At 43.3% G+C, this 25031-nt stretch overlaps 2 protein-coding genes across 2 annotated transcripts in view; both read left to right on the top strand.

The window, feature by feature from the left end:
• LOC104653785 (microtubule-actin cross-linking factor 1, isoforms 1/2/3/5-like) overlaps positions 1 to 24251 on the top strand; it is an 86078-nt gene extending 61827 nt beyond the window's left edge. The window contains 11 exon segments of the mRNA XM_030940156.1: positions 1855 to 2004; positions 3163 to 3396; positions 5999 to 6060; positions 6062 to 6129; positions 6132 to 6223; positions 10735 to 11253; positions 12148 to 12324; positions 12602 to 12725; positions 14352 to 14669; positions 18023 to 18214; positions 24044 to 24251. Coding sequence (XP_030796016.1) covers positions 1855 to 2004; positions 3163 to 3396; positions 5999 to 6060; positions 6062 to 6129; positions 6132 to 6223; positions 10735 to 11253; positions 12148 to 12324; positions 12602 to 12725; positions 14352 to 14404 — 1479 coding nt within the window. The 3' untranslated portion in view covers positions 14405 to 14669; positions 18023 to 18214; positions 24044 to 24251.
• A 51-nt stretch (positions 24252 to 24302) lies between these two features.
• Positions 24303 to 25031, top strand: part of LOC104671823 (ankyrin repeat domain-containing protein 30A) — a 134128-nt gene continuing 133399 nt past the window's right edge. The window contains 1 exon segment of the mRNA XM_030941288.1: positions 24303 to 24622. Coding sequence (XP_030797148.1) covers positions 24399 to 24622 — 224 coding nt within the window. The 5' untranslated portion in view covers positions 24303 to 24398.

Genomic DNA, 25031 nt, shown 5'->3' with positions numbered 1-25031 from the left:
CATCTAGATACTCTGAGCTCTTGAGGAGAAGCGTTCTGAAATTAGTTTCATTCTATTTAATCTATTTCAAATGATTTACAGTAAGGTTCCCTGACAATCCTTAAGTGGCTGACAAGGACATTTTTATTAGAATCGTATTAATTTTTGGTTCTTTAAAAATTAATATTATTTTCTTGCACCTTTCCTCACACTGTAGTGCCCAGTGCTTATTCAATCATGGAAAATAGTATGTAGAAGCAGGCATGATACTAAAACAAACAAACAATTAAAAAACTGACCATCCTACCATCTTCCATCATAACTCACTTCTTGCAAAGCTCAGCTCAACATAATTGCATAAATAATAACATTAAAACCTTAGAATACCTAGAATGGTGTTCATGCCATTTCTGCTATTTGAATAGTAAGTTGGCATATAACAAGATGATATTAGAGTTGTCATTATCACCATAAAATTTGTCTCAAGGGCTCCTTTATTAAATATTGTGCAAAAAATTGAGCTTTTGAGTCAGACTTTAAGGGAATTAGGGTAGTTTGTGCCATATGTTCACTTTTACTGGCTAATTTTTTCAACTGTATTGAAATTGAGACATACTAATGGAAAGCCTTAGGTTACCTTCGAAAACTGAGCGAGTTTATATAGCATGATATAACCTTTGGATAATTAATGAAGTAAAATTCGTCTGAGCCACCTTAAGACAAGACCCAGCCCAGATTCAGGGTGGATGCCTGAGCTGCAGCAGGTGATAGAAGTGCATGTGAACATTCTCCCTGAGCATGTAATTAATTCCACAATGCTTATTAACCTTGTTATTATCAGAAATGCTCTGCTTCTCTCAATATTTCCCCTGAATGTGTGTGTATGTCTCTGTGTTGTTTGCTTTGCTTTTTTCAGATTCAGTCTGCACCCATCCTAACCCATGAAGATACTGTTTTACAGCTGAAGAGCTCTTAGGAGTTCTCTTCCAGAGCCCTTCTATTTGTCCTAAAGAGGGGGAGAGAGGGCCAGTTGGGCACCTGTTTGTAAGTGTAGGTGACTAAAGCGCCATCAGAAGGTAGAAACTGGTGGAAAATGGTTTTAGAAGGATGGTCAGGAGAACACATCATGCTCAATTGCTCAGTCAGGTGCTTCAATGTCATACAACTGAGATAAAATCTAGAGAAAGGATCAGGCACAGAAACATATTCCCTCTCTCCTTGGGCCCTACCTGTTCCTTTGATATTAGTGTAGACACCTAAAGGACTGAGCCAGTTGCTATTCTTGGGCACTTTCCTTCTCAAAATAGCCAAATCTAGCCCTTCATGCCTGGCATGTAATCATTTTATTTAATGAGTCTCTGGATTGGTGAGATATTTGATTTATAAAGTCAGCTCAATTATTAAGAAGCTCAATTAACTTGTGAATTATCCAGGTCTTTGATTTTTCTTTCTACTCCAATTCTTCTACTTTTGCATATTATGTAGCAAGTCTCTGGTTCTAGTGGAGGGATTGATCAGAACCACTGAATTATTATCATCACCATTATCGTGTGGATTTCAAGCATCTGGGCTGTTTCTTCTCTATTTCCCAAGATAATAACAGCAGTCTGGTGAAGGAGCCCCCAAACCAAAACCTGAACTAGAAGCATTCTCATAATTATCCTGATTATTATCGAATCCATAGACCCAGATCAATGGACTGTCCAAATGAGGGGAGCTTTCTGAATATGACTTCTGTGTCTTTTCCTATTCTAGTCTCCCATCAACGTTTCCATCCTTGAGATATAACCTTCTTGTTTTACATTTCAGGGAGTTTCTTGTATTTGTAAAATGTGAGTTAGTGAATGTTTTTTGACCCCTTTGCATTTTAGTTAGACCCTGCAGAAACAACAAAATACCTGTCACCAGCAACTGGAGGATCTTTGCAGTTGGGTAGGACAGGCAGAAAGAGCACTGGCAGGCCACCAAGGCAGAACCACCCGGCAGGATCTCTCTGCTTTGCAGAAGAACCAAAGTGACTTGAAGGTCAGTGTGAATCCGTCAGTTTTGACACAAAGTCTCACTCTATCGCTCAGGCTGGAGTACAGTGGCATTATCTTGGTTCACTGCAGCTTCGACCTCCTGGGCTCAGGCAATCCTCCCACCTCAGCCTACCCAGGGGCTGGGACAAAGTCATGAGCCACTGTGTCCTCATTTTTTAATTTATTTTGTAGAGATGGGGTATCACTATGTTGCCAAAGCTGGTCTCGAACTCTGGGCTCAAGCATCCTCCTACCTTGGCCTTTGCCTCTCAAAATGTTAGGATAACGGGCATGAGCCACCATGCCTGGCGATGTTTTCATTCCTTCGACAAATATTTAGTGCTTAAGGGTTAGCAATAATGGTAAACAGACATCATCCCTGGCCTTGTGAAGCACACAGTCTAGCAGGGCATACAGAAATTTTACAGATTATTATAAAAATGAACATAAAATTATTAACTGTTATATCTGTGACGGAAAACTCATATGAGAACATATAGCAGAAAGACCCAATCTAGAGTAGAATTTCAGAAAAGATTATCTTGAAGAATTGTCACCTAAACTTGAGAAATGAAAGATATGTAGGGGTTAATGCATGAAGAGGTAGGAGGAGGAAGAGAACATACCAGGCAGAGGCTTATGTATTGGTCTTGAGGTGGGAATGGTATTGAGCACAACATATTCAAGAGCTGAAAGAAAGCTAGTTCAATTGGACTGCAAAGAACAAGAGGAAAATTAGGGAAAGTTGAAGTTGGAGGGGTAAGTGGGACCTATATCACACAGGACCCTGTAGGCCACATTAAGGATAAAGAGTGATACCCAAGAGAGTATAAAGGCCCATCAGGCCTCAACTGTGCTAAGATCATGTTGTCAACAATTCTTTATGGAAAGAATGATCCCTTTGAGGATAATGCATTGCAAAATGAAAAATCTCTCATGCTTATGTTTGTGGACAACCTTCTTTTTTGGCTTCACTAAATACTTGCTTAGAAAATGAAATAAAATTTCTTTGCATTGATTTAAGCCTAAACCTGAAAAAAATTGTAGTCAGGGACTATATACAGGACTATATGTCATCCTAGCCACTCCAGTCTTTATACCATTAGAGGACTTAGAAGCATGAAAGTTGAAGGCTCTGCCATTCCTATTTTCTTGTGTTAAGGATTTACAGGATGACATTCAGAATCATGCCACCTCATTTGCCGTTGTTGTCAAGGACATTGAGGGGTTCATGGAAGAGAATCAGACCAAGATGAGCCCACATGAGTTGACAGCTCTTCGGGAAAAGCTTCATCAGGCTAAGGAGCAATATGAGGCGCTCTGGGAACAGACACGGGTGGCCCAGAAGGAGCTGGAGGAAGCAGTGACCTCTGCCTTACAGCAGAAGACTGAAAAGGTAATAAACTGCTATGACACTTGATGGTTTTCAAAAAAGAATTTTGGTACCAACACAAAAGACAATGAGGGGAAAACAGTCTTATAGCATGCACAGAATCATGAGAAAGGGCTACTTCAGGAGCTAGTCTGGTTTTTGTTTTTTGAGACGGAATCTCTGTCACCCAGGCTGGAGTGCGGTGGCATGATCTCGGTTTACTGCAACCTCTGCCTGCCGGGTTCAAGTGATTCTCCTGCCTCAGCCTCAGCCTCCCAAGCAGCTGGGATTACAGGTGCCCGTCACCATGCCTAGCTAATTTTTGTATTTTTAGTAGAGATGGGATTTCACCAGGTTGGCCAGGCTGGCTAGTCTGTATTTTTACAAGAATCTTTATTTTTAGAAGAAACGTCCAGGAGGAGTTTGTAAAGGAGTTTGTCAGTACAGTTGGTAAAAAGTACATATTCCTCCCCCGACCCCAAAACATCTTGCTATCTGTATACTCAGTCCTCTCATTGAAAAATATCAGAAAGAACTTAGTGAGGAAGGGTATTATTATGGGGAGGATAAAAGCAAATGGCTTTTTTTTTTGAGACAGAGTTTTGCTGTGTTGCCAAGACTGGAGTACAGTGGTGCAATCTTAGCTCACTGCAGCCTCTACCTTCTCGGTTCAAGTGATTCTCGTGCCTCAGCCTCCTGAGTAGCTGGGACTACAGGCACATGCCACCACACCCAGCTAAATTTTGTATTTTTAGTAGAGTTTAGGGTTTTACCATGTTGACCAGGCTGGTCTCGAGTGATTCTCCTCCCTCGGCCTCTCAAAGTGCTGGATTTACAGGTGTGAGCCACTGTGCCCTGCCAAATGATACTCGTGCCTCAGCCTCCTGAGTAGCTGGGTCTACAGGTGTGCACCACCACGCCCAGATAATTTTTTGTATTTTAATATGAATCTAGACTGGTGATCTAAGAGTACTAGGGAAAAATATCTATGAAGTCTTAGTGAGCCAAAAGTTGTCCCTGAACTGCCTCTATAGTTACAGTGGGAATCGTGGCACTGGGATAAACCACAGAGAAGCCAAAGTCTCAAATGGTCTTCTGCACCCCACTCAACACTGGCGGATTGAATTTGAATCTTTTGTTTAGCCTTGGATGCAGACACTAATGAGGAAAGTAGAGAACATGGAAAAGAAAAATAAATTACCTGAAGATGATTTTTTTTTTTTTTTTTTGAGACAGTCTCGCTCTGTCGCCCAGGCTGGAGTACAGTGGTGCAATCTCGGCTCACTGCAAGCTCTGCCTCCCAGGTTCACGCCATTCTCCTGCCTCAGCCTCCCGAGTAGCTGGGACTACAGGCGCTCGCCACCTCGCCCGGCTTATTTTTTGTATTTTTTTTAGTAGACACGGGGTTTTACCGTGTTAGCCAGGATGGTCTCGATCTCGTGACCTCGTGATCTGCCCCCCTCGGCCTCCCGAAGTGCTGGGATTACAGGCGTGAGCCACCATGCCCGGCCCTGGAGATGAATTTTGAAATAGATAAATATATAACTTGGCATAACCTATTTAATTTATTAAAATACATGTAGAGCCAGTAAATAGCATTTCAAAGGCAAGTTGAAGAATTAAATGTTTCCCTATAGCCTCAGGTGAGAGAAAAAATTTAAAAAGATCTACATGTTCTGTTTAGTTGAGGAAAGGATGAAAGAAGTTTGTCTTTCCTTTAGGAAAGAGCAGCCAGGTAATTGGATGTGACCGTGCTATTTCTTACCCTACCAAGCCAGTCCAGCACTTCTGTGTACCTTGAAAGATTCTGTGAAGCATTGCTGAGGTGGCAGGACTAAATGATCTCTTAATAAAATATTTCTGAATCCTAAGATTTGTTTTGTTTTGAGACAGAATATTGCTGTGTCACCCAAGCTGGAGTGCAGTGGCACGATCTTGGCTCACTGCAGTCCCTCCACCTCCCAGGTCCAAATGATACTCGTGCCTCAGCCTACTGAGTAGCTGGGTCTACAGGTGTGCACCACCACGCCCAGTATTTTTTGTATAGTAAGACGGGTTTCGACCATGTTGACCGGCCGGTCTCAACTCTGACAGTGATCCCCAGGCTTCAAGTGCCTAATAGCCTGGCACGGCCTCCCTTTTTTGTTTTTAGCAGTAGAATCTGAATGTAGAGATATTTTAAACTTTTTTTTTTTTTTTTTGAGGCGAGTCCGCTCTGTCGCCGGACAGTGCTGGCCGACCAGCTCATGCGCTCCGCTCCCGGTTTAGCATTCTTGCTCAGTAGCGGGATACAGGCGCCCGCCACCTCGCCCGGCTAGTTTTTGTATTTTTAGTAGAGACGGGGTTTCACCGTGTTAGCCAGGATGGTCTCGATCTCCTGACCTCGTGATCCGCCCGTCTCGGCCTCCCAAAGTGCTGGGATTACAGGCGTGAGCCGCCGCGCCCGGCAGTAATTTTTCAAAAGATTTTAAAAGATGTGAATTCTCTTTTGTATGTGCAAAGACTGTTTATACCCAGTCTTAGAATTAGCATAAAATTATCTCCTCCCCTTTACCCCATTGCTTAACCTGTGGTTGTATGATTGAGTATGTAAAGCCTTCTCACTAGACAACCTCTGTGACTTCAGAGTAAAGCAGCAAAGGAACTGGCAGAGAACAAGAAGAAAATCGATGCTCTCCTTGATTGGGTAACTTCGGTAGGATCATCTGGTGGACAGCTGCTGACCAACCTTCCAGGAATGGAGCAGCTCTCAAGAGCTAGTTTGGAGAAAGGAACCTTGGACACCACTGATGGTTACATGGGGGTGAATCAAGCCCCAGAGAAACTGGACCAGCACTGTGAGAAGATGAAGGTAAGGGTGTTAGCTTATCCTCACTATGCTAGAGAAATCTCTCCTGCCCTGAGCAAGTAACCACAATCACCTTGCCCCTAAATCCAGTGAGAACCTCTCAGTTTGTGTCTTCTTTGATGTCTCAGCAGCTTTGACACTGTTGGCCACTTCCTGAAATACTTTGTCCCTTGGTTTCCATACTACTACTTTGCCCTGACCATCTTTCTTACTTTCCCCTGGCCAGCTTTTCAAATACTGATGTTTCCAGGTGTATCCTAGGCCCTCTTTTTATCTTTCAGAACATACTTTCCTTGGGCAGTCTCATCTACTCACAACACTGTAATTGCCATTTGCACTAATGAATTCTGTGTATGCATTTCCTTCTAGCCCTGATTCCTGTCCTGAGCGTCAAACCAGTATATAAATCTGTATGCCTATTTGCAACTTGAGCCCACAAGCACATCAGCCTGAAAATGGAACTCTTGTTTCCTATGATACTCCTCCCACAATCAAACATTCTCTTTCTTTTATTCCCACTTCATTGTCTGAACTGGACATCATCCTAGATTCCATTCTCTCTCTCACTCTCCCACGTCAAATCAGGCATCAGATCTCATGCTAATTATATTTCTTTCAAAGTCAGCTACACTTCTTCATCTTTATTGAGATATTATTGTAGTTTAGAACCACTGTCTGCTTTCACTGGTATTATTATAGTAGCTTCTACTGGTCTTCTTGCCTTTTGGTTTTTACCTTCCAGTCCATTCTCCTTACTACTAAGGAGTCGTTCTAAAATGCCGTGTCCTTGCTTAACCCTTTTTATGATTACCTGTTGCCCTCAAGATTACATGGTTAACTCTCCTCTCAGCCCCTACCCACTGGGATCTAGTCTACTTATTTGGCCTTATCTGTCACCTTCCTTTATACTTGAGCATCTGCTTATATTGATTCCTTTCAGTTTATTGGCTAAACTGTGCTCTCACTTTCCTCTGGGCCTTTATGTGCTCTTGGAACTTACTTGCTTCTCCATTGCATAAAGTAAGGGAGGGGCCCAGCTATTGGTTAATTTTTACTCATTCTTCAGATCTCAGCTTAGAGTTCACTTCCCCTAGGAAGCCCATATTCATCACCACTCACCAAAGTTAGGGTATATATTCCCCCATATGCTCTTCTTTCTCTCTCTCTCTCTCTTTTTTTTTTTTTTTTTTTTTTTTTTTTTTAAAGACAGAGTCTTGCTCTGTTACCCAGGCTGGAGTGCAGTGGCATGATCTCGGCTCATCGCAACCTCCATCCCCTGGAGTCAAGCGATTCTTATGCATCAGCCTCCCAAGTAGTTAGGATTTACAGGCACGTGCCACCATGCCTAGCTAAGTTTTGTATTTTTAGTAGAGATGGGGTATCACTATGTTGGCCAGACTGGTCTCAAACTCCTGACCTCGGGTGATTTGCTCACCTCCCAAAGTGCTGGGATTACAGGTGCCCAGCCTATAAGCTCCTCTTATACCCTTTCCTACTTTGTAACATTTCTCATTCTATATTGTTTTGTTGTCTGTATTGCCCTCTAGATGCCAGGCTTGAAAACACACACTGTTTCTTACAGGCTTCCTGTTCTGTAACAAAACAAAACAAAAAAGCAGAAGTCACTTATTACTGTTTATTGCTACTCATTTATTTATTCATTTAGCAATGACTGAATAGCTGCCATATGCCAGGAATTAGAAATAAGCCAGTGAGTCAACCCAGTAAACCATCTTCAAGGGCATCAACTGGCGTATACAGGCACATTCTATTGAGTGATTGAAAGAAGATTACATATTTAGGACACTTACAACACATGGATCATATATTTTAGTGGTGGCACCTTTGTAGAAAGAATATTGGCTTAGTTGGAATACTTGTGTTGAGTGGCCTGTGTGGACCATTGTCATATTTTATATTAATAGGATTTCTGCCTCTTGCATTACGCTTTTGGAAGGTCCATCATAATGTGTTCCCCAAAGCCCTGGTAGTCTTATAAGAGGACAGAGCAAAAATGGTTCTGCTGTCATAGGGCGCTTCTGACACCTTTTGCTGGCAGCAGTCAACCTAACCAAGTGGTATCTCCCTTCCAGGAAGGAAACTGCCTTATGGGTAGGTGAGTTGGAGGGTGAGAATGGAGGACACCTGAGTGATATACAGACAAAGTTGTAGTACTGCTCCTGTTTCGCTAATTGAGCAAGATATATTTGTCATTCCAGCTTTCTTTTTTTTTTCCTTCTGCTTTTTTTTTTTTACTTTTTTTTTTGTTTTGTTTTGAGACAGAGTCTCACTCTGTCACCAGGCTGGAGTGCAGTAGCACAATCTCAGCTCACTGCAACCTCCGCCTCCCGGGTTCAAGCCATTCTCCTGCCTTAGCCTTTCGAGTAGCTGGGATTACAGGCGCACACCACCATGCCCAGCTAATTTTTGTATTTTTAGTAGAGACGGAGTTCAACCATGTTGGCCAGCATGGTCTCGATCTCTTGACCTCGTGATCCACCCGCCTTGGCCTCCCAAAGTGCTGGGATTAGAGGCGTGAGCCACTGCGCCCAACTGTTTTTTCTTTTGTAAAGAGATGAGGCCTCACTTTGCCACCCAGGCTGAAGTGCAGTGGTACGATCATAGCTCACTGTAACCTTCAAGTCCTGGGCTCCAGTAATCCTCTCAAGTAGCTAGGACTACAGGTGTGCACTCACCATGCCTCATTCATTTTTTTTTTTTTTTTTTTTTTAAGAGACAGTTTTGCTATGTTGTTGCTCAGGCTGGTCTCAAAAACCTAGCTTCAACCTCCTAGTCACTCAGCTTTCTTGAAATGATGTGGGAAGCTGAGGCGATCAGGTTGCTGTTGATACAGGCTAAAAGTAGACGATGCTCAGTAGTCCTTCTCTAAGTAGTGGCATAAACAGTATAGGTAGTCAGGAATACTGACAACTCCCACTGTCTTCTAGACTCGGGAAGAACATCTTGTGTTTCAAAACAGAAACTCACAGCTCTCCTCAAAGAACTCGTATTCCGTTGGAATAGAAAGAAGGTCTGTGTATAAGCACATAGACAAAGTACATACAAATAGAAAGTACCAATTACTTATTATTACCCAGAAATACAGTTTACTCTCTAATTATCGAATTAATTTTCCATGGCCTTTCCTAGTAGGGACAGTCTTCATGGACACATGAGTGACAGTTAAGAACTTGCATTTTTTTTTTTTGAGATGGAGTCTCAGTCCGATGCCGGGCTGGAGTGCAGTGGCATGATATCGGCTCACTGCAACCTCTGCCTCCCAAATTCAAGCAATTCTCCTGCCTCAGCCTCCCAAGTAGCTGGGATTACAGGCACATGCCACCATGCCCAGCTAATTTTTGTATTTTTAGTAGAGACGGAGTTTCACCATGTTGGCCAGCATGGTCTCGATCTCTTGACCTCGTGATCTACCCACCTTGGCCTCCCAAAGTTCTGGGATTACAGGCATGAGCCACCGTGCCTGGCCGAACTTGCAGTTTTTATATTGTCGTATGTATGATTTATTCAGCTACCCTTCCACTAATGTAGATGATTATTAGTTGTCCATTTGTATAGTTTAGCTAAGAGAGTCAGGTTTGAGTTGCAGTTCTGTTCCTTAACAAACTGCATGACCTTAGTCAAGATATATAACGTCTTTTTGGTATTCAGTTAATCCTTTTTTTTTTCTTTTTTTTTTTTTTGAGATGGAGTTTCGCTCTTGTTGCCTAGGCTGGAGTGCAATGGCATGATCTTGGCTCACTGCAACCTCCGCCTCCTGGGTTTAAGTGATTCTCCTGCCTCAGCCTCCTGAGTAGCTAGGACTACAGGCACACACCATCACACCCAGCTAATTATGTATTTTTGGTAGAGATGGGATTTCACCATGTTTGGTCAGGCTGGTCTTGAACTCCCGACCTCAGATGATCCGCCTGCCTCGGCCTCCCAAAGTTCTGGGATTACAGGCGTGAGCCACTGCACCCGGCCGGTATTCACTTATTCTTAATATGGGTATTATATTGTCTACCTATATTATAGGTTGTGCCACAAAGCAAATGAGATAATACATGTAAAATCTCTTTGAAAACCATAAAGTCCTATACATGTCAGTTCAGAGGGGATTGGCATGTGGCATACTATTTAGAGAGTGACTGATATTGATGATTTCTGAGCAGCTGGAAAAGTGGTCTATTGAGTAGAGATAGAGACCTCTCCCTACTTCTAGCTTATATGTAGATGGTCCTTAAAGATTATAAGTACAATTTAAGAGTCAGCATCTAAATTAAAGGGCTATACCTAAAACAAGGGGCTGAACTGAATAAAATGAAGTTAACGGAAAAATGTGACATGCAGCAAAACTGAGAGAGGTGTATGACTTGACAGCAATGTGGGTGAAAAGACCAAGGCTTAATGTGAGCAGACCTCACATGGAGTATGCAGTCCAGTCTTGTATACCTCAAATTATTGTGGATTCCCTACTGATTGTCCTTTGTTTGGGGGGATATTTTTTTTACCAGGCCCGTCACCAAGAATTGCTGTCCCAGCAGCAACATTTCATTCTGGCCACCCAGTCAGCTCAGGCCTTCCTGGATCAGCATGGCCACAATCTCACACCTGAGGAACAACAGATGCTGCAAGAAAAGCTGGGAGAGCTAAAGGAGCAATATTCTACTTCCCTGGCCCAATCAGAGGCAGAACTGAAGCAGGTGCAGACACTTCAGGATGAGTTGCAGAAATTTCTGCAGGATCATAGAGAGTTTGAACGCTGGTTGGAACGATCTGAGAAAGAGCTGGAGAACATGCATAAGGGAGGCAGCAGCCCCGAGGCCCTTCCCTCCCTGCTGAAGCGGCAAGGAAGCTTCTCAGAGGATGTCATTTCCCACAAAGGAGACTGGAGATTTGTGACTATCTCAGGACAGAAAGTCTTGGACATGAAAAACAGTTTTAAGGAAGGCAAAGAACCATCAGAAATTGGAAACTTAGTAAAGGACAAGTTGAAGGATGCAACAGAAAGGTACACTGCTCTCCACTCAGAGGTAAGGGGGCAGTTCCTGGCATCTTTGTGAAACAATCATGGCAGCCCTCACACAGTGTAGGTAGTGTCTGGGGCTCAGAATAAGAACCCCAGGTTTTTTTTTGAGATGGAGTTTCGCTCTTGTTGCCTAGGCTGGAGTGCCTCTCAAATACAGTTGCCTACGACCCTGGAGTTCTCCAGCAGCAGCTTGCAGGACACAGTAGGAGAGCTGATTTATACTTGAACCATGGGCAGAAGGTCTTCACAGACAATGCAAAAAAATGTAACATACATAGGTATTAGCCCAAAGGCCTGATAGCTAGCTAATACCTAATACCTAGCACTGGCAGGAGTATGTCACACTGATGATGAAGGTGGAAGTATTCACCTTCCTGTATCCTGACTAGCAGACTTGGGCTCCCAAGAGACATAGCACACAGAGGAAATTTAAACCAACTGCACAGTTTTTATTTCTGGACAGAGCATCTAGGGTATATCCTTACCTTCCTTCCTATCTAAAGAACTTCCTCTTTCTTCTAAAGTTTAGAATCCAGTCAGCTCTTCTTACCTGTCTTATGCCTTCTGCCAACACTTCTAATCCCCAAGAAAGAAAACTTTTTGCACTTCTTAACCCCTACCTTTGTCTGCAACCTGCTGTTCATTTCTTTGGGGGCTTGTCATATATCTCATTAAATTTTCCTGGATATGTAAGAAGGTCGAGGTGGATAATATGGAGCAAACAGTGGGGACCCACACTTACAGATCATTGCTACCCATCTATCTATGGGTTCTGGCACTACCCTTTTCTGAAGTTACAGTGAGTTCTCTGTAATAAAGCCAGGCCTCTTTCTTTGGGCAACTGCTGCCTCTGGCCTGACCTTGCTTAAGTCTGCTTACCTTCCTTTCTTTGGCACAGTGTACACTATTAGGATCTCACCTGAATATGCTGTTAGGCCAGTATCATCAATTCCAAAACAGTGCTGACAGCCTGCAGGCCTGGATGCAGACTTGTGAGGCCAATGTGGGGAAGCTCCTCTCAGATACAGTTGCCTACGACCCTGGAGTTCTCCAGCAGCAGCTTGCAACAACAAAGGTAAGTTAGGATACAGGCTGTGTTGTGGTGTCAAGACCTAGTATTCCATGGCGTAAAGTACTCCAAAATAAAGCAAATGCTTACATAAAATAAAGGCAGTAGTTGGGATGCCTTGGACGAGATCTGAGTGCTAAATACTTGCTTCTAATATTTATGGCTATGGGTAAACTTAGAATTTTTCTGTAAAGCTGTTCAGTAGCTCCGGATTCCTAGAATCAGCTTTGATTACTTACTTAGATGGTTTTTTTGTTTGTTTGTTTTTTTCATGGACAAGCAGTAGTTGCAGGAGGAATTGGCTGAGCACCAAGGACCTGTGGAAAAACTCCAAAAAGTAGCTCGTGACATAATGGAAATTGAAGGGGAGCCAGCCCCAGACCACAAGCATGTTCAAGAAACTACAGGTATAAAGCAGCAACAGTATAATAGTACTCCTTAATTCCTAGTATGTACCTCTGTTCTGCAATATGTCACATTGGGTTGTGCAGATATCTGTGGTGCCAGGCTAGAGGCTGAGAATGTAAACATGAATAGACATAGATTGTCATCAAAGAGCTCATCCTCTAATGAACTTTATTCTTGCACCATTGAAGGACCTTCACAATCTGGCTTCAGTCCCTTTTCCCCAGGCATCTATCTTCTAGCCACACCTACTTCTTTTCTTTCCCAAGTAAACCACTTACATTGTATTACCCCTGAAATTTTTCCTATTGCTTAGCTGCTAACATTTATTGGTTGCTTACAAAGCATGGTGAAATCTTGCCCATGCTTCAAGATGTCACCATGCTTTGTATACAGGCCAGGCGTGGTGCCTCACGCCTGTAATCCCAGCACTTTGAGAGGCTGAGGCAGGTGGACCACGAGGTCAGGAGATCGAGACCATCCTGGCCAACAAGGTGAAACCCCATCTCTACTAAAAATACAAAAAATAAAAAAAATTAGCCGGGCATGGTGGCGGGCGCCTGTAATCCCAGCTACTCCGGAGGCTGAGGCAGGAGAATAGCGTGAGCCTGGGAGGTGGAGCTTGCAGTGAGCTGAGATTACGCCACTGCACTCCAGCGTGGGCAACAGAGCGAGACTCCGTCTCAAAAAAAAAAAAAAAAAAAAATGTATATATATATATATATATCTCGTATGCTTGAAAATTGCTGTGAGAGTATATTTTAAGTGTTTTCACCACAAAAAACTGGTAAGTATGTGAGGTAATGCATGTGTTAAATAGCTTGACTTAGCCATTCCACTCCTGAAAAGAAACGAAAGATAATTATTCTTCCTTCTGGGCTTCTCAAGGATAGTACTTCTAGTATTAATATACCACTTAAGATTTTATTTTTATCATTAATTATGATGTGTCTTCCTCTGCCTATGCTCTGTTTCAAAGTCTTTAAGTTGTAGATGTCAGATAAGATACTTCAGTATCTTTAGTCCTCAGCATCTAGTACAATTTCTGGTTCTTTGTATGCGGTAAATAACTAATGCTTATTGAACTTGGCTCTAATACTAATTCATTTCAAGCTTATTTCTTCCATTGGTCTTAATGTCAATTATTATTACAATTATTATGTTCAGTGTAGGACTGGGCATGGTGGCTCATGCCTGTAATCCAGGCACTTTAGGAGGCTGAAGTAGGAAGATTGCTTGAGGCCAGGAGTTCAAGACCAGCGTGAGCAACATATTGAGACCACATCCCTATAAAAAAAGTGACAATAGTGAAGATTTTAAATGAGCAGTTTAAATACATTCTTTAAAAGCATAATACAAAAATTGTCTCCAATCTTAAAACAAGATTTAGAAATGATAACTAATCCATGTAAAGATATTTCTACCCAATTGAGCTGGAATGAAAGTGGTGATAGCAAAGTCATGTGGTAGAAGGAGTGGAGAGCTAAGGGGATGAGATGTGTGGTCTTCTGAAGGCTCAATTGCAGTCCTCCAGTCCCCCTTGTGATATAGCATATAGTTATTAGTTTGTGGCTCAGATGTCCTGGAATAAGTGAGCCAGGAGCTGACAGACGTGTTCTTCATGACAGAAATTGAAACAGGACATTGCTCGGCAAAAGAGCAGCTTGGAGGCCACCCGTGAGATGGTGACCCGATTCATGGAGACAGCAGACAGTACCACAGCAGCAGTGCTGCAGGGCAAACTGGCAGAGGTGAGCCAGCGGTTGGAACAGCTCTGTCTACAGCAGCAAGAAAAGGAGAGCTCCCTAAAGAGGCTTCTGCCCCAGGCAGAGATGTTTGAACATCTCTCTGGTAAGCTGCAGCAATTCGTGGAAAACAAAAGTCGGATGCTGGCCTCTGGAAATCAGCCAGATCAAGATATTACACGTTGCTTCCAACAGATCCAGGTGAGGATATATCTGCCATGTTAGCAGAATAAAGGGAAGAGAAGGGCCGGGAGAGAACCAGCATTTACTGAGCACATACTACGTCAGTCAGTATGCTGGAAACTTTACCTGCATTATCTTTGGGAATTATTACAGTGATCCTGTAAACTAGGTATCATTTGTCCATTTTTTAACCAACACAGTCAATATTTATTTTTCATTCTTACTACATGTTCAACCCAAATCAGCGGAGCCACTCAGCTTACCATAGTCACTCAAGGAATGCAGATTGATGGAGATTTCATCCTGATAAAAGCTTTCATGATTACTGCTTCAGTGGGAAAAGGGCATATTTTATCCATTTACATTTTATTAGTCAAATCACTTTCCACAAAACCACCTATACCTTTCAAGAGGGTGAGGAAATGTAATCTCACCACATACCTAGAAGGTGCAAAGCTAGAAATATTTGGTAAAAAGTATTAACAACTACCACAGATATATACCCAGAAGTAGAATTGCCAAGTCATAGCATATGCATATATTAATTTAATTTGACTCAATAGTGCCCAATTTAAGCTCCACAATGGCTGTAACAGCACACATTCCCACCTGTAGTACTTCAGCATTCCTATATCTCTGCATTGCTGCCTTCGCTTTTTCCAGCTTTCTAACATTTTCCATATTAAAGTGGAATCTCGTTGTTTGGTTTTGTTTGCTCTTCTTTTTGCTTTGAATGATTTCAAACTTTACAGAAAAGCAGAAGGAATGGTCCATTAAACACCAGCGTACTCTTCATCTAGATTCACCAGTTGCTAATTGTTTTCCCTCTGTTATAAAAATATAAAAGAGTATCATTATGGGCTTCTATATTTAGTATTACCATTATTCTTTATGATACTTAACGTTTTCCCAAATGTGGTCCGTGGGAGCCCCTTCAAGCTATCTCCTGTGGCTTTTTTTTTTTAATAATTTCACATTGCTATATTTTATATTCAAGTAAGTTACAGCAGACATGTACTAAATTGAAAGTACAAATGGGAACAGATAAAACTTTTGTTCCTGTGGCTTTTTGACATGTCTTCCTCAGCGTAAGAGCACTTTTGGCACTTCAGGTATTTGTGTCATAATAATGTATTTTCTTGTCCCCTATCTGAGATCAGCTATTTATCCAAGGAGCCCCACTTATAATGGGGAATGATATTTAGAAACCAAATCTGGACACCAGGTGAGCTACTGGAGTGTCACTACTTTAGTCCTTTTTAATAGATAGTGTTAGGAAATATATGCGTATGTTTTTTATATCATAAAATCATACTGACAGTCTAGTGTCAACTCAACACCATAGGAATCTTCCTTCTTTCCACATTTGTATCTTCCTTTCAAACTGTAGGGAGAACCCTAGTTCCCAGCAACAACTTCAATATATTTACTTATTTGTTTTATTCTACAATAAATATAAGATAGTTTTAGGATTACACTAGTATTTCTACCAATCACAAACCTGCTAAATAAAATTGAATATTTCTTTGGATTTGTTTTAGTCCTTAGCCTATGACCCATTGTGTACTGTATTCAAAAATTACCTGAATTATTTTTTCTGTAATTTCATATATAATTAGATTTGTTTCTATTTGTATTCAACTTTAGGACTTTATTTTTCTATCTTTGTTGATTAAACTTATTTTTAAATATGTAAAGCATTAACATAGCTCAAAAGTTAAAACTATTCAAAAAGTTATACTCAAGGTATAGGAAGTGAATAAGGATACATTCTCATTGTCTTTCCTGTCTCTTCCATCCCATTTTCACCCATCCACAAAGTAACACATTTCAGGTTTATTTTTTTCTATTTCTTTTTACCAAAATGAACATACACACACATTCTTATTTCCCATTCTTCCTTACAAAAAAGAAGGGTATATTACATAATCCTTTGCTTTTTTACTTACTATGTCTTGGAAATCACTTAATATGGATTCACAGGCATCTTCATTTTTTAAGCCATACATTCATTGTGTAGAAGAATTATAGTTTAATCAACAAGACTCTTTTTTTTTTTTGGAGACAGAGTCTTACTCTGTGCCCTGTAGCCCAGACTGAAGTGCAGTGGCATGATCTTGTCTCACTGTAACCTCAACCTCCACCTCCTGGGTTCAAGCGATTCTCCTGCCTTAGCCTCCCAAGAAGCTGGGATTATAGGCGCCTGTCACCATGCCCGGATAGTTTTTTTGTATTTTTATTAGAGATGGGGTTTCACCATGTTGGCCAGGCTGATCTCCAACTCCTGACCTCAGGTGATCTGCCTGCCTTGGCCTCCCAGAGGGATTACACGCGTGAGCCACCACACCTGGCCAACAAGACTTATATGTGTGGACATTTCAGTTGTTGTTTCCGAAATTGTGCTATTACAACTGAATAACTGTGTGTATTTTTTCCTATTAGAATAAGTTCCTAGAGTGGAGTTGTTGCATTAAAGGGTAAATACATGTGTAGTTTTGTTAGAAATAGCCAAATTCCCCTCCTTTGAGATTTCACCATTTTGCATTCCCACCAGCAGTGTATTAGAGTACCTGTTTCCCCTACAGCCTCACCAACAAAATTTATTATCAAGCTTTTAAATTTTTTCTGATGTGATTGGTAAAACATGATAAGTGAATGTGGTTTTAATTTTTATTTCTCTTATAAGCGAGGTTGAGTATATTTTTACATTTAAGAGTCATTTATTTGTGAACTACCTGTTCATGCGTTTTGTCCTTTTTTGGTCAAGATTTTTGGTCTTCTCTCAAGTTTTAGAGTTTAAAAAATTTTTTTAGAGTTCTTATATATTAGAGAGATTAATTCTTTATCTATGATACATTAGAAATATTGTTTCCTAGTTTGTGCTTTTGACTTATGGTGTTTTTTGACATGTAAATGTGGAATTTTTGTTCTAAACAGAAGATTTTATCAGTATTTTATTAAATATGTATTTTTAGTCAAAGTTTGAAAGATTTTTGTCACACCCAGGTTATGAAAAACTTATGCTTTATTCTAAAACTTGTTTTAATTTTTTTTACATTTGAATCTTTTAACAATTTAAGCTTATTCTGAAGTACGAATCATGTTTATCTTTTTCTATCATGTCTATCTAGTTCTTCATAATACAAGTTGAGTGTTCCTAATCCAAAATTTGAAATGCTCCAAAATCTGAAATTTTTTTTGAGGCGGAGTCTTGCTCTGTCGCCTAGGCCGGAGTGCAGTGGCGTGATCTCAGCTCACTGCAAGCTCCGTCTCCCGGGTTCATGCCATTCTCCTGCCTCAGCCTCCCAAGTAGCTGGGACTACGGGCGCCCACCACCACCCCCGGCTAATTTCTTTTTGTATTTTTAGTAGATGGGGTTTCACCGGGTTAACCAGGATGGCTACGATCTCCTGACCTTGTGATCCACCTGCTGTGTAGAGGACTTCTACAGGAAATTGAAAGGACTCAATGACGCGACCACAGCAGCAGAGGAGGCAGAGGCCCTCCAGTGGGTAGTGGGGACCGAAGTGGAAATCATCAACCAACAATTAGCAGATTTTAAAGTAAGTCTTAACCTTGTTTTTCTTTTTCTTTTGCATGTATTTATTTGCTTGTAACTTGGAAACCATTCGAGTATACATTTTAACTTCTGTCCCTAGTTTTTTTATTGTCACTTCCATCACCATGAAAGCACACTGTCTGAAGACTAAATAGTCTCTTGGACTTCTGAGCAAACTGGTTGGAGCATTTTCCTTTTTTTCTTTTCTTTTTTTTTTTTTTCTGAGAGAGGGTCTCCCTCTCTCACCCAGGCTTGGAGTGCAGTGGTGCGATCTCGGCTCACTGCAGACTCGACCTCGTAGGCTCAAGCAGTCCTCCCACTTCAGCCTCCCAAGTAGCTGGTACCACAGGCGCCACCATACCTGGCTAATTTTTTGTATTTTTTGTAGAGATGACGTTTTGCCATGTCTCCCAGGCTGGTCTCAAACTCCTGAGCTCTGGCAATCTGCTCACCTCAGCCTACCAAAGTGTTGGGATTACAGGCATGGGCCATCAAGCCCAGCCAGAGCATTTTTCTATTGTAGTTTATTTCAGTCTAACCAATTAAGGATATAGAAAGAAATGTCCAAGTCTTATCTCTTACTCTAAGAATTTCCTCTTAGGATTTCTTGAGATTTCAGATTACCAGATTTTGTAATAGCAGTGAATGTATCTTCAGGTCTCTGTTTTTCTTTTTTTTTTTTTTTTTTTGGAGAGAGAGTCTTGCTCTGTTGTCCAGGTTGGAGTGCAGTGGTGCGATCTTGGCTCGCTGCAACTTCTGCCTCCTGGGTTCAAGCGATTCTCCTGCCTCATCCTCCTGAGTAGCTGGGACTACAGGCGTGTGTCACCACGCCCAGCTAATATTTGTGTTTTTAGTACACATGGGGTTTCACCATGTTGGCCAGGATGGTCTTGATCTCTTGACCTCGTGATCCACCTGCCTCAGCCTCCCAAAGTGCTGGGATTACAGGTATGAACCACCACACTCGGCTGCAAGGTGACTTAAATTAATCAACAATTTAATCTTAATGCACAATTTTTGTCATTTGTAATATTTTCCAATAGCTTATCTGAAATCATTATGATCAGATTTCAAACTAAGATTTCAAAGTCAGATTTCTTTGAAATCACAATTCAAAGATATTTAGATTTTAGAAAGGTAATGTGGTAAATATACTGCATATTATGGAATATCCCTAGTGGCAAATCATATGAATAATCACATGAACTGGGATCAGTAAAGACTACCCTTGCCTGGGTGCGGTGGCTCACACCTGTAATCCTAGCACTTTGGGAGGTTGAGGTGGGTGGATCACCTGAGGTCAGGAATTCGAAAACTGCCTGGCCAACATGGTGAAACTTTGTCTCTATTAACAATTAGCTGAGTGTGGTGGCAGGTGCCTTAATCCCAGCTACACAGGAGGCTGAGGCAAGAGAATTACATGACCCCAAGAGGTGGAGGTTGCACTGAGCCAAGATTGTGCCATTGCACTCCAGCCTGGGCAACAGAGCAAAAACTCCGTCTAAAAAAATAAGACTATAAATACCTCTACATCAGCATAGATCGGATTTTACCAAACTTATGTTTAGGTATTCATAAATGTTGAATTTTGTAATTCCATATGAAGAATTGTAGATATGCATATATTTTCAAATACTAATAGTTATAATTCCATAGTTTATAAGTCAAATTTTTGGTTATTTTCATTATTAATACTTTTCCATTCATCTACCCTTTCTAAGAGAGAATATTTTCTTTTTTTTTTTTTTATGAGATGGGCTCTCGCTTTGCCCTCCAGGCTAGAGTGCAGTGACACGATCTCGGCTCAGTGCAACCTCCAGCTCCCAGGTTCAAGCAATTCTCCTGCCTCAGCCTACTAAGTAGCTGGGACTACAGGCGCGTGCACCACGCCCAGCTAATTTTTGTATTTTTAGTAGAGACCGGTTTCATCATGTTGGCTAGGCTGGTCTAGAACTACTGACCTCAAGTGATCCACCCACCTCCGCTTCCCAGAGTGATGGGATTACAGGCACGAGCCGCCGCACCTGGCCAAGAATACAGTATGTTTCTAAGTTGATAGTCTATCATTTATCCACGTTTCTGTGATGAATTTAAGTAATTTGTAATTTCTCCCTATTGAAAATAATGATGCAACAAATAATTTCATTTATGTATACTTTTGTTCATTTGAACAATTTCCTTAGAATAAATTCCAAAGCATAAGCCAGTAGATCAAAGAGAATTAAATCCTTTTATTTTTAAAAACATTGACAGATTTCCTCCAGAAAGCACTATGCTAATTTACAATGCCCCCAGAAAAATATTAGTGTGCCTTTTTGGTAGTAGTATTAACTGGACCATCAGTGTTCCTTTCTTATGCCCCTTTAATAGTGTAGGATGGTTCATTTACTCTTTTTTATGTTAGCATTTCTTTAATTGCTACTAGTGAAAAGAATACAGTCCCATGTATACATGTATGTGTTAAAAGTGCATTCATTTTCTTTGTCCTTTTATTGATCAAGGTCTTAGTGGTGGCCATGTATATTTGAATATGTTTTTATTTATTAACCCTTCTTCACGTTGTAGTTATTTTGGTCATTTTACTGATGCTTAATTGGTAAGAATCAATTTCACTAGGGATAAAAGTCAGAAGAACAGAAATTGTGAGTTTCTTTGTGAAGATCCAAGGACCTTCAAGGACTCCTGAAGAGCCAAGAATAATCATTCCTATTTTTCATCTCCAATGGAAAAGAGAGCACATTATACCTTTCTAGCCTATTCTGAAATAAATAATTAAATTTTAGTGTAAACTAACAAAGAAAACACTGCAAGTTAATGAAATGTAGTCTCTACAATTTGTTAGACTTTTTAATTTTTATTTTTATTTTTAGTTAGACTTTGTTTTTGAGATGGAGTCTCGTTCTATTGCCCAGTCTGGAGTGCAATGGCTTGATCTCCACTCACTGCAACCCCTGCCTCCCAGGTTCAAGTGATTCTCCCTGCCTCAGTCTCCCTAGTAGCTGGGATTGCAGGTAGGCAGCACCACGCCCGGCTATTTTTGGTACAGACAGGGTTTTGCCATGTTGGCCAGGCTGGTCTCCAACTCCTGACTTCAGGTGATCTGCCCGCCTCGGCCTCCCGAAGTGCTGGGATTACAGACCTGAGCCACGGCGCCAGGCCACAAGCTAATTTTTGTATGTTTAGTAGAGATGGGGTTTCACTCCATGTTGGCCAGGCTGGTCTCGACCTCGACCTCAGGTGATCCACTGGGCTCAGCCTCTCCAAGTGCTGGGAGTACAGGCCAGAGTCACCGTGCCCGGCCAGCATTTATGTTACTTAAATTGCAAAGTAATTGGCCAGGCATGGTGACTCATGCCTGTAATCCCAGCATTTTCAGAGGCCGAGGCAGGTGAATCACCTAAGGTCGGGAGTTTGAGACCAGCCTGACCAACATGGAGAAACCCTGTCTCTACTAAAAAAAAAATATATGTATATACAAAATTAGCTGGCGTCGTGGCACATGCCTGTAATCCTAGCTACTCAGGAGGCTGAGGCAGGAGAATCGCTTGAACCTGGGAGGCGGAGGTTTCAGTGAGCCCGTCACACCATTGCCTTGTAGCCTGGGCGACAAGAGCGAAATTCATCTCAAGGAAAAAAAAAAAAAGGAAAAAGAAATTGGATGGCTCAAGCCTGTAATCCCAGCACTTTGGGAGGCTGAGGCTGGCGGATCACGTCAGGAGATCGAGACCATCCTGGCTAACATGGTGAAACCCTGTCTCTACTAAAAATACAAAAAAATTTAGCCAGTTGTGCTGGCAGGCACCTGTACTCCCAGCTACTCTGGAGGTTGAGGCAGGAGAATGACGTGAACCCAGGACGCGGAGCTTGCAGTGAGCAGAGATTGCGCCACTGCACTCCAACCTGGGCGACAGAGCGAAACTCTGCCTCCAAAAAAAAAAAAAAAAAAAAAAAAAATTACAGCGGGGCACGGTGGTTTATTCTTGTCTTATAGTCCCAGCACTTTGGGAGGCTGAGGCAGGTGGATCATGAGATCAGGATCAAGACCAGCCTGACCAACATGATGAAACCCAGTCTCTATTAAAATACGAAAATTAGTTGTGTGCGGTGGCACACACCTGTAATCCCAGCTACTTGGGAGGCTGAGGCAGTAGAATTGCTTGAATCCAGGAGGCAGAGGTTGCAGTTAGCCGAGATTGCGCCCCTGCACTCCAGTCCAGGCAATAGAGCGAGACTCCGTCTCAAAAAAAAAAAAAAAAAAAAAAAAAAAAAAAAAAGTAACCAATGCAGAGCACCGAGAGGAGAAGTTTGAGAGTTGGTTTAGTGAAGTAGTCCATATTTTCTGATGATAAATTGGCACCCAGTCAATTTACTCATCAGAAAGGAATACCTCAGCCTGGTCTGCTGGCTGGTCCCCCGTCCCTGTCAGCGTCACCAGCAGCGCAGAGACTTCAACCAGAAGCCTCCAGGGGGCCTAAGTCAGGGGGTGGGTCCCCCGCTGCAGAAGGGTGGAACTGACGCTCAGTGCCACCCCAGAGGCTGCACCCTGCCCAGTGCCAGGGTCTAGCTGCTGGATCGCACGTCGAGGAGGGTCCGGGAGTGGCTATGTCAACCGGGCCGTGTGGCGTGGCGCCCCCCATGTTCCCCGGGCGGCTCACTGCAACCTCTGCCTTCTGGGTCCAAGCTATTTTCCTGCCTCAGCCTCCCTAGTAGCTGGGATTACAGGAATGTGCCACCATGCCTGGCTTATTGTGTATTTTTTTTCAGTAGAGACGAGATTTCTCCATGTTGGTCAGGCAGTTCTGGAACTCCTAGGCTCAGGCAATCTGTCCTGGGATCAGGACTTTGCGACCCTGGGCAGATTGCCTGAGCCTAGGAGTTCCAGACCCACCTACCCAACATGGAGAAACCCCGTCTTTACTAAAAAAAATACAAGATTAACCTCCGCCATGGACTCAGGTACAGCTCCCACCTGAACATGGCACGCAGCAGCAGGGGCTGCAACCCTGACACTGTCAACGTCACCAGCAGCGCGGATCCTTGGGCCAGAAGCCCTCGGGGCGCCTAAGTCAGGATGTGTGTCCCTGGCTGCAGGAGGGCGGGAACCGACCCTCAGTGCCACCCCAGAGGCTGCACCGTGCCCAGTGCCAGGGTCCAGCTGCTGGTTCTCAGATCGAGGCGGGGCCGGGAGTGGCTATGTCAAGGGGGCCGTGTGGTATGGCGCCCCCCATGTTCCACGGGCGGCTCACTGCAACCTCCGCCTTCTGGGTCCAAGCTATTTTCCTGCCTCAGCCTCCCTAGTAGCTGGGATTACAGGAATGTGCCACCATGCCCGGCTTATTGTGTATTTTTTTTTTAGTAGAGACGAGATTTCTCCATGTTGGTCAGGCAGTTCTGGAACTCCTAGGCTCAGGCAATCTGTCCTGGGATCAGGACTTTGCGATCCTGGGCAGGATTGCCTGAGCCTAGGAGTTCCAGACCCACCTAACCAACATGGAGAAACCCCGTCTTTACTAAAAGAAATACAAAATTAACCTCCGCCATGGACTCAGGTACAGCTCCCACCTGAACATGGCACGCAGCAGCAGGGGCTGCAACCCTGACACTGTCAGTGTCACCAGCAGCGCGGATCCTTGGGCCAGAAGCCCCCGGGGCGCCTAAGTCAGGAGGTGCGTCCCTGGCTGCAGGAGGGCGGGAACCGACCCTCAGTGCCACCCCAGAGGCTGCACCGTGCCCAGTGCCAGGGTCCAGCTGCTGGATCGCAGGTCGAGGAGGGGCCGGGAGTGGCTATGTCAAGCGGGCCGTGTGGCATGGCGTCCCCCATGTTCCTTTCCAGGGAGGCCCGCCAACACGGAAGCGCCTCAGCGGCAGTTGCCACCTGCACGCGGTGCCTGGGGAACGTGGCCAGGGCTCGTGTCTCCTCAGCCTGCTGAGCTGCGCATTCGCTGCTGGCTAACGGCTCTGCTCTGCACGTTTCTGCTGAGAGAGGCCTGAGTGTGCAAGAGCTTGGCGAAAACAGAACTTTTTACGGGTATCGAGGCAGTGCGTGGACTGAAGAAGGGCGAGAGCGATCGGGGTGGGAGGGGGCGTGTGTTGGCTGGGGAAGGGCTAGCGGAAAGCGAGGGCCAAAGGAGGGGGTTGGGGAAGGGCGATCGGGAGGCGCGGGCTCTCTCTGGCAGGTTGCCGCAGCCATGCAGTGGCTGCCTCCCATGGCTGTGGAGAACTTGCCCACGGTCCAGGAGCGCCCAAGCGCCTTCAGCCAGCTAGTGTACACCAAGAACGACTCCTACATCATCCACTATGGGGATCTTAGAGAGATCCATAAAGCTGCCTCCCAGGGCCGAGTCTCAAAGCTACAGAAGATGACAGTGAAGAAGAAGACCATCAACCTTAATGTAAAAGACGCCAAGAAGAGGTACCAGGCCGTGCTTCAGCCGGGGCTGCAGAAGGAGATGCTGGCTGCGGGAGTGTCGGCCCTTCAGAGTCTGGGCCTGGGGGGCCTGGGGAGGAAGGGAGCAGGTGGAGGAATGGCTGGCGGCGGGGCGGCCACCCTGGGCCCCGGGGTCTAGGCCTTCTTCCCGGGCAGGCCTCCAGGCCTGGGATGGGGGCGCCCTGCTGGGTGGAAGGCCCAGGCCACCTTAAAATCGACCCCAAACTTTAGCTGCTTTCTCCTTCACTCCTGCTTCCTCTCACAGAGCACTGTGTAGAGAATTTTAATGATTTAACTCACAAAATTAAGTACATACAGGGTTTTACTTTTAATGTACAGGCTTTAAAAGATAATGTTAGCTACATTATGAAATGGTGCATAATGAAATCATTCC

This window comes from Rhinopithecus roxellana, chromosome 11 (genome assembly GCF_007565055.1).
Source record: "Rhinopithecus roxellana isolate Shanxi Qingling chromosome 11, ASM756505v1, whole genome shotgun sequence".
Classification (NCBI taxonomy): Eukaryota; Metazoa; Chordata; class Mammalia; order Primates; family Cercopithecidae; genus Rhinopithecus; species Rhinopithecus roxellana.
The sequence above is the reverse complement of the archived record's forward strand: the minus strand, read 5'-3'. Positions and strand labels throughout refer to the sequence as shown.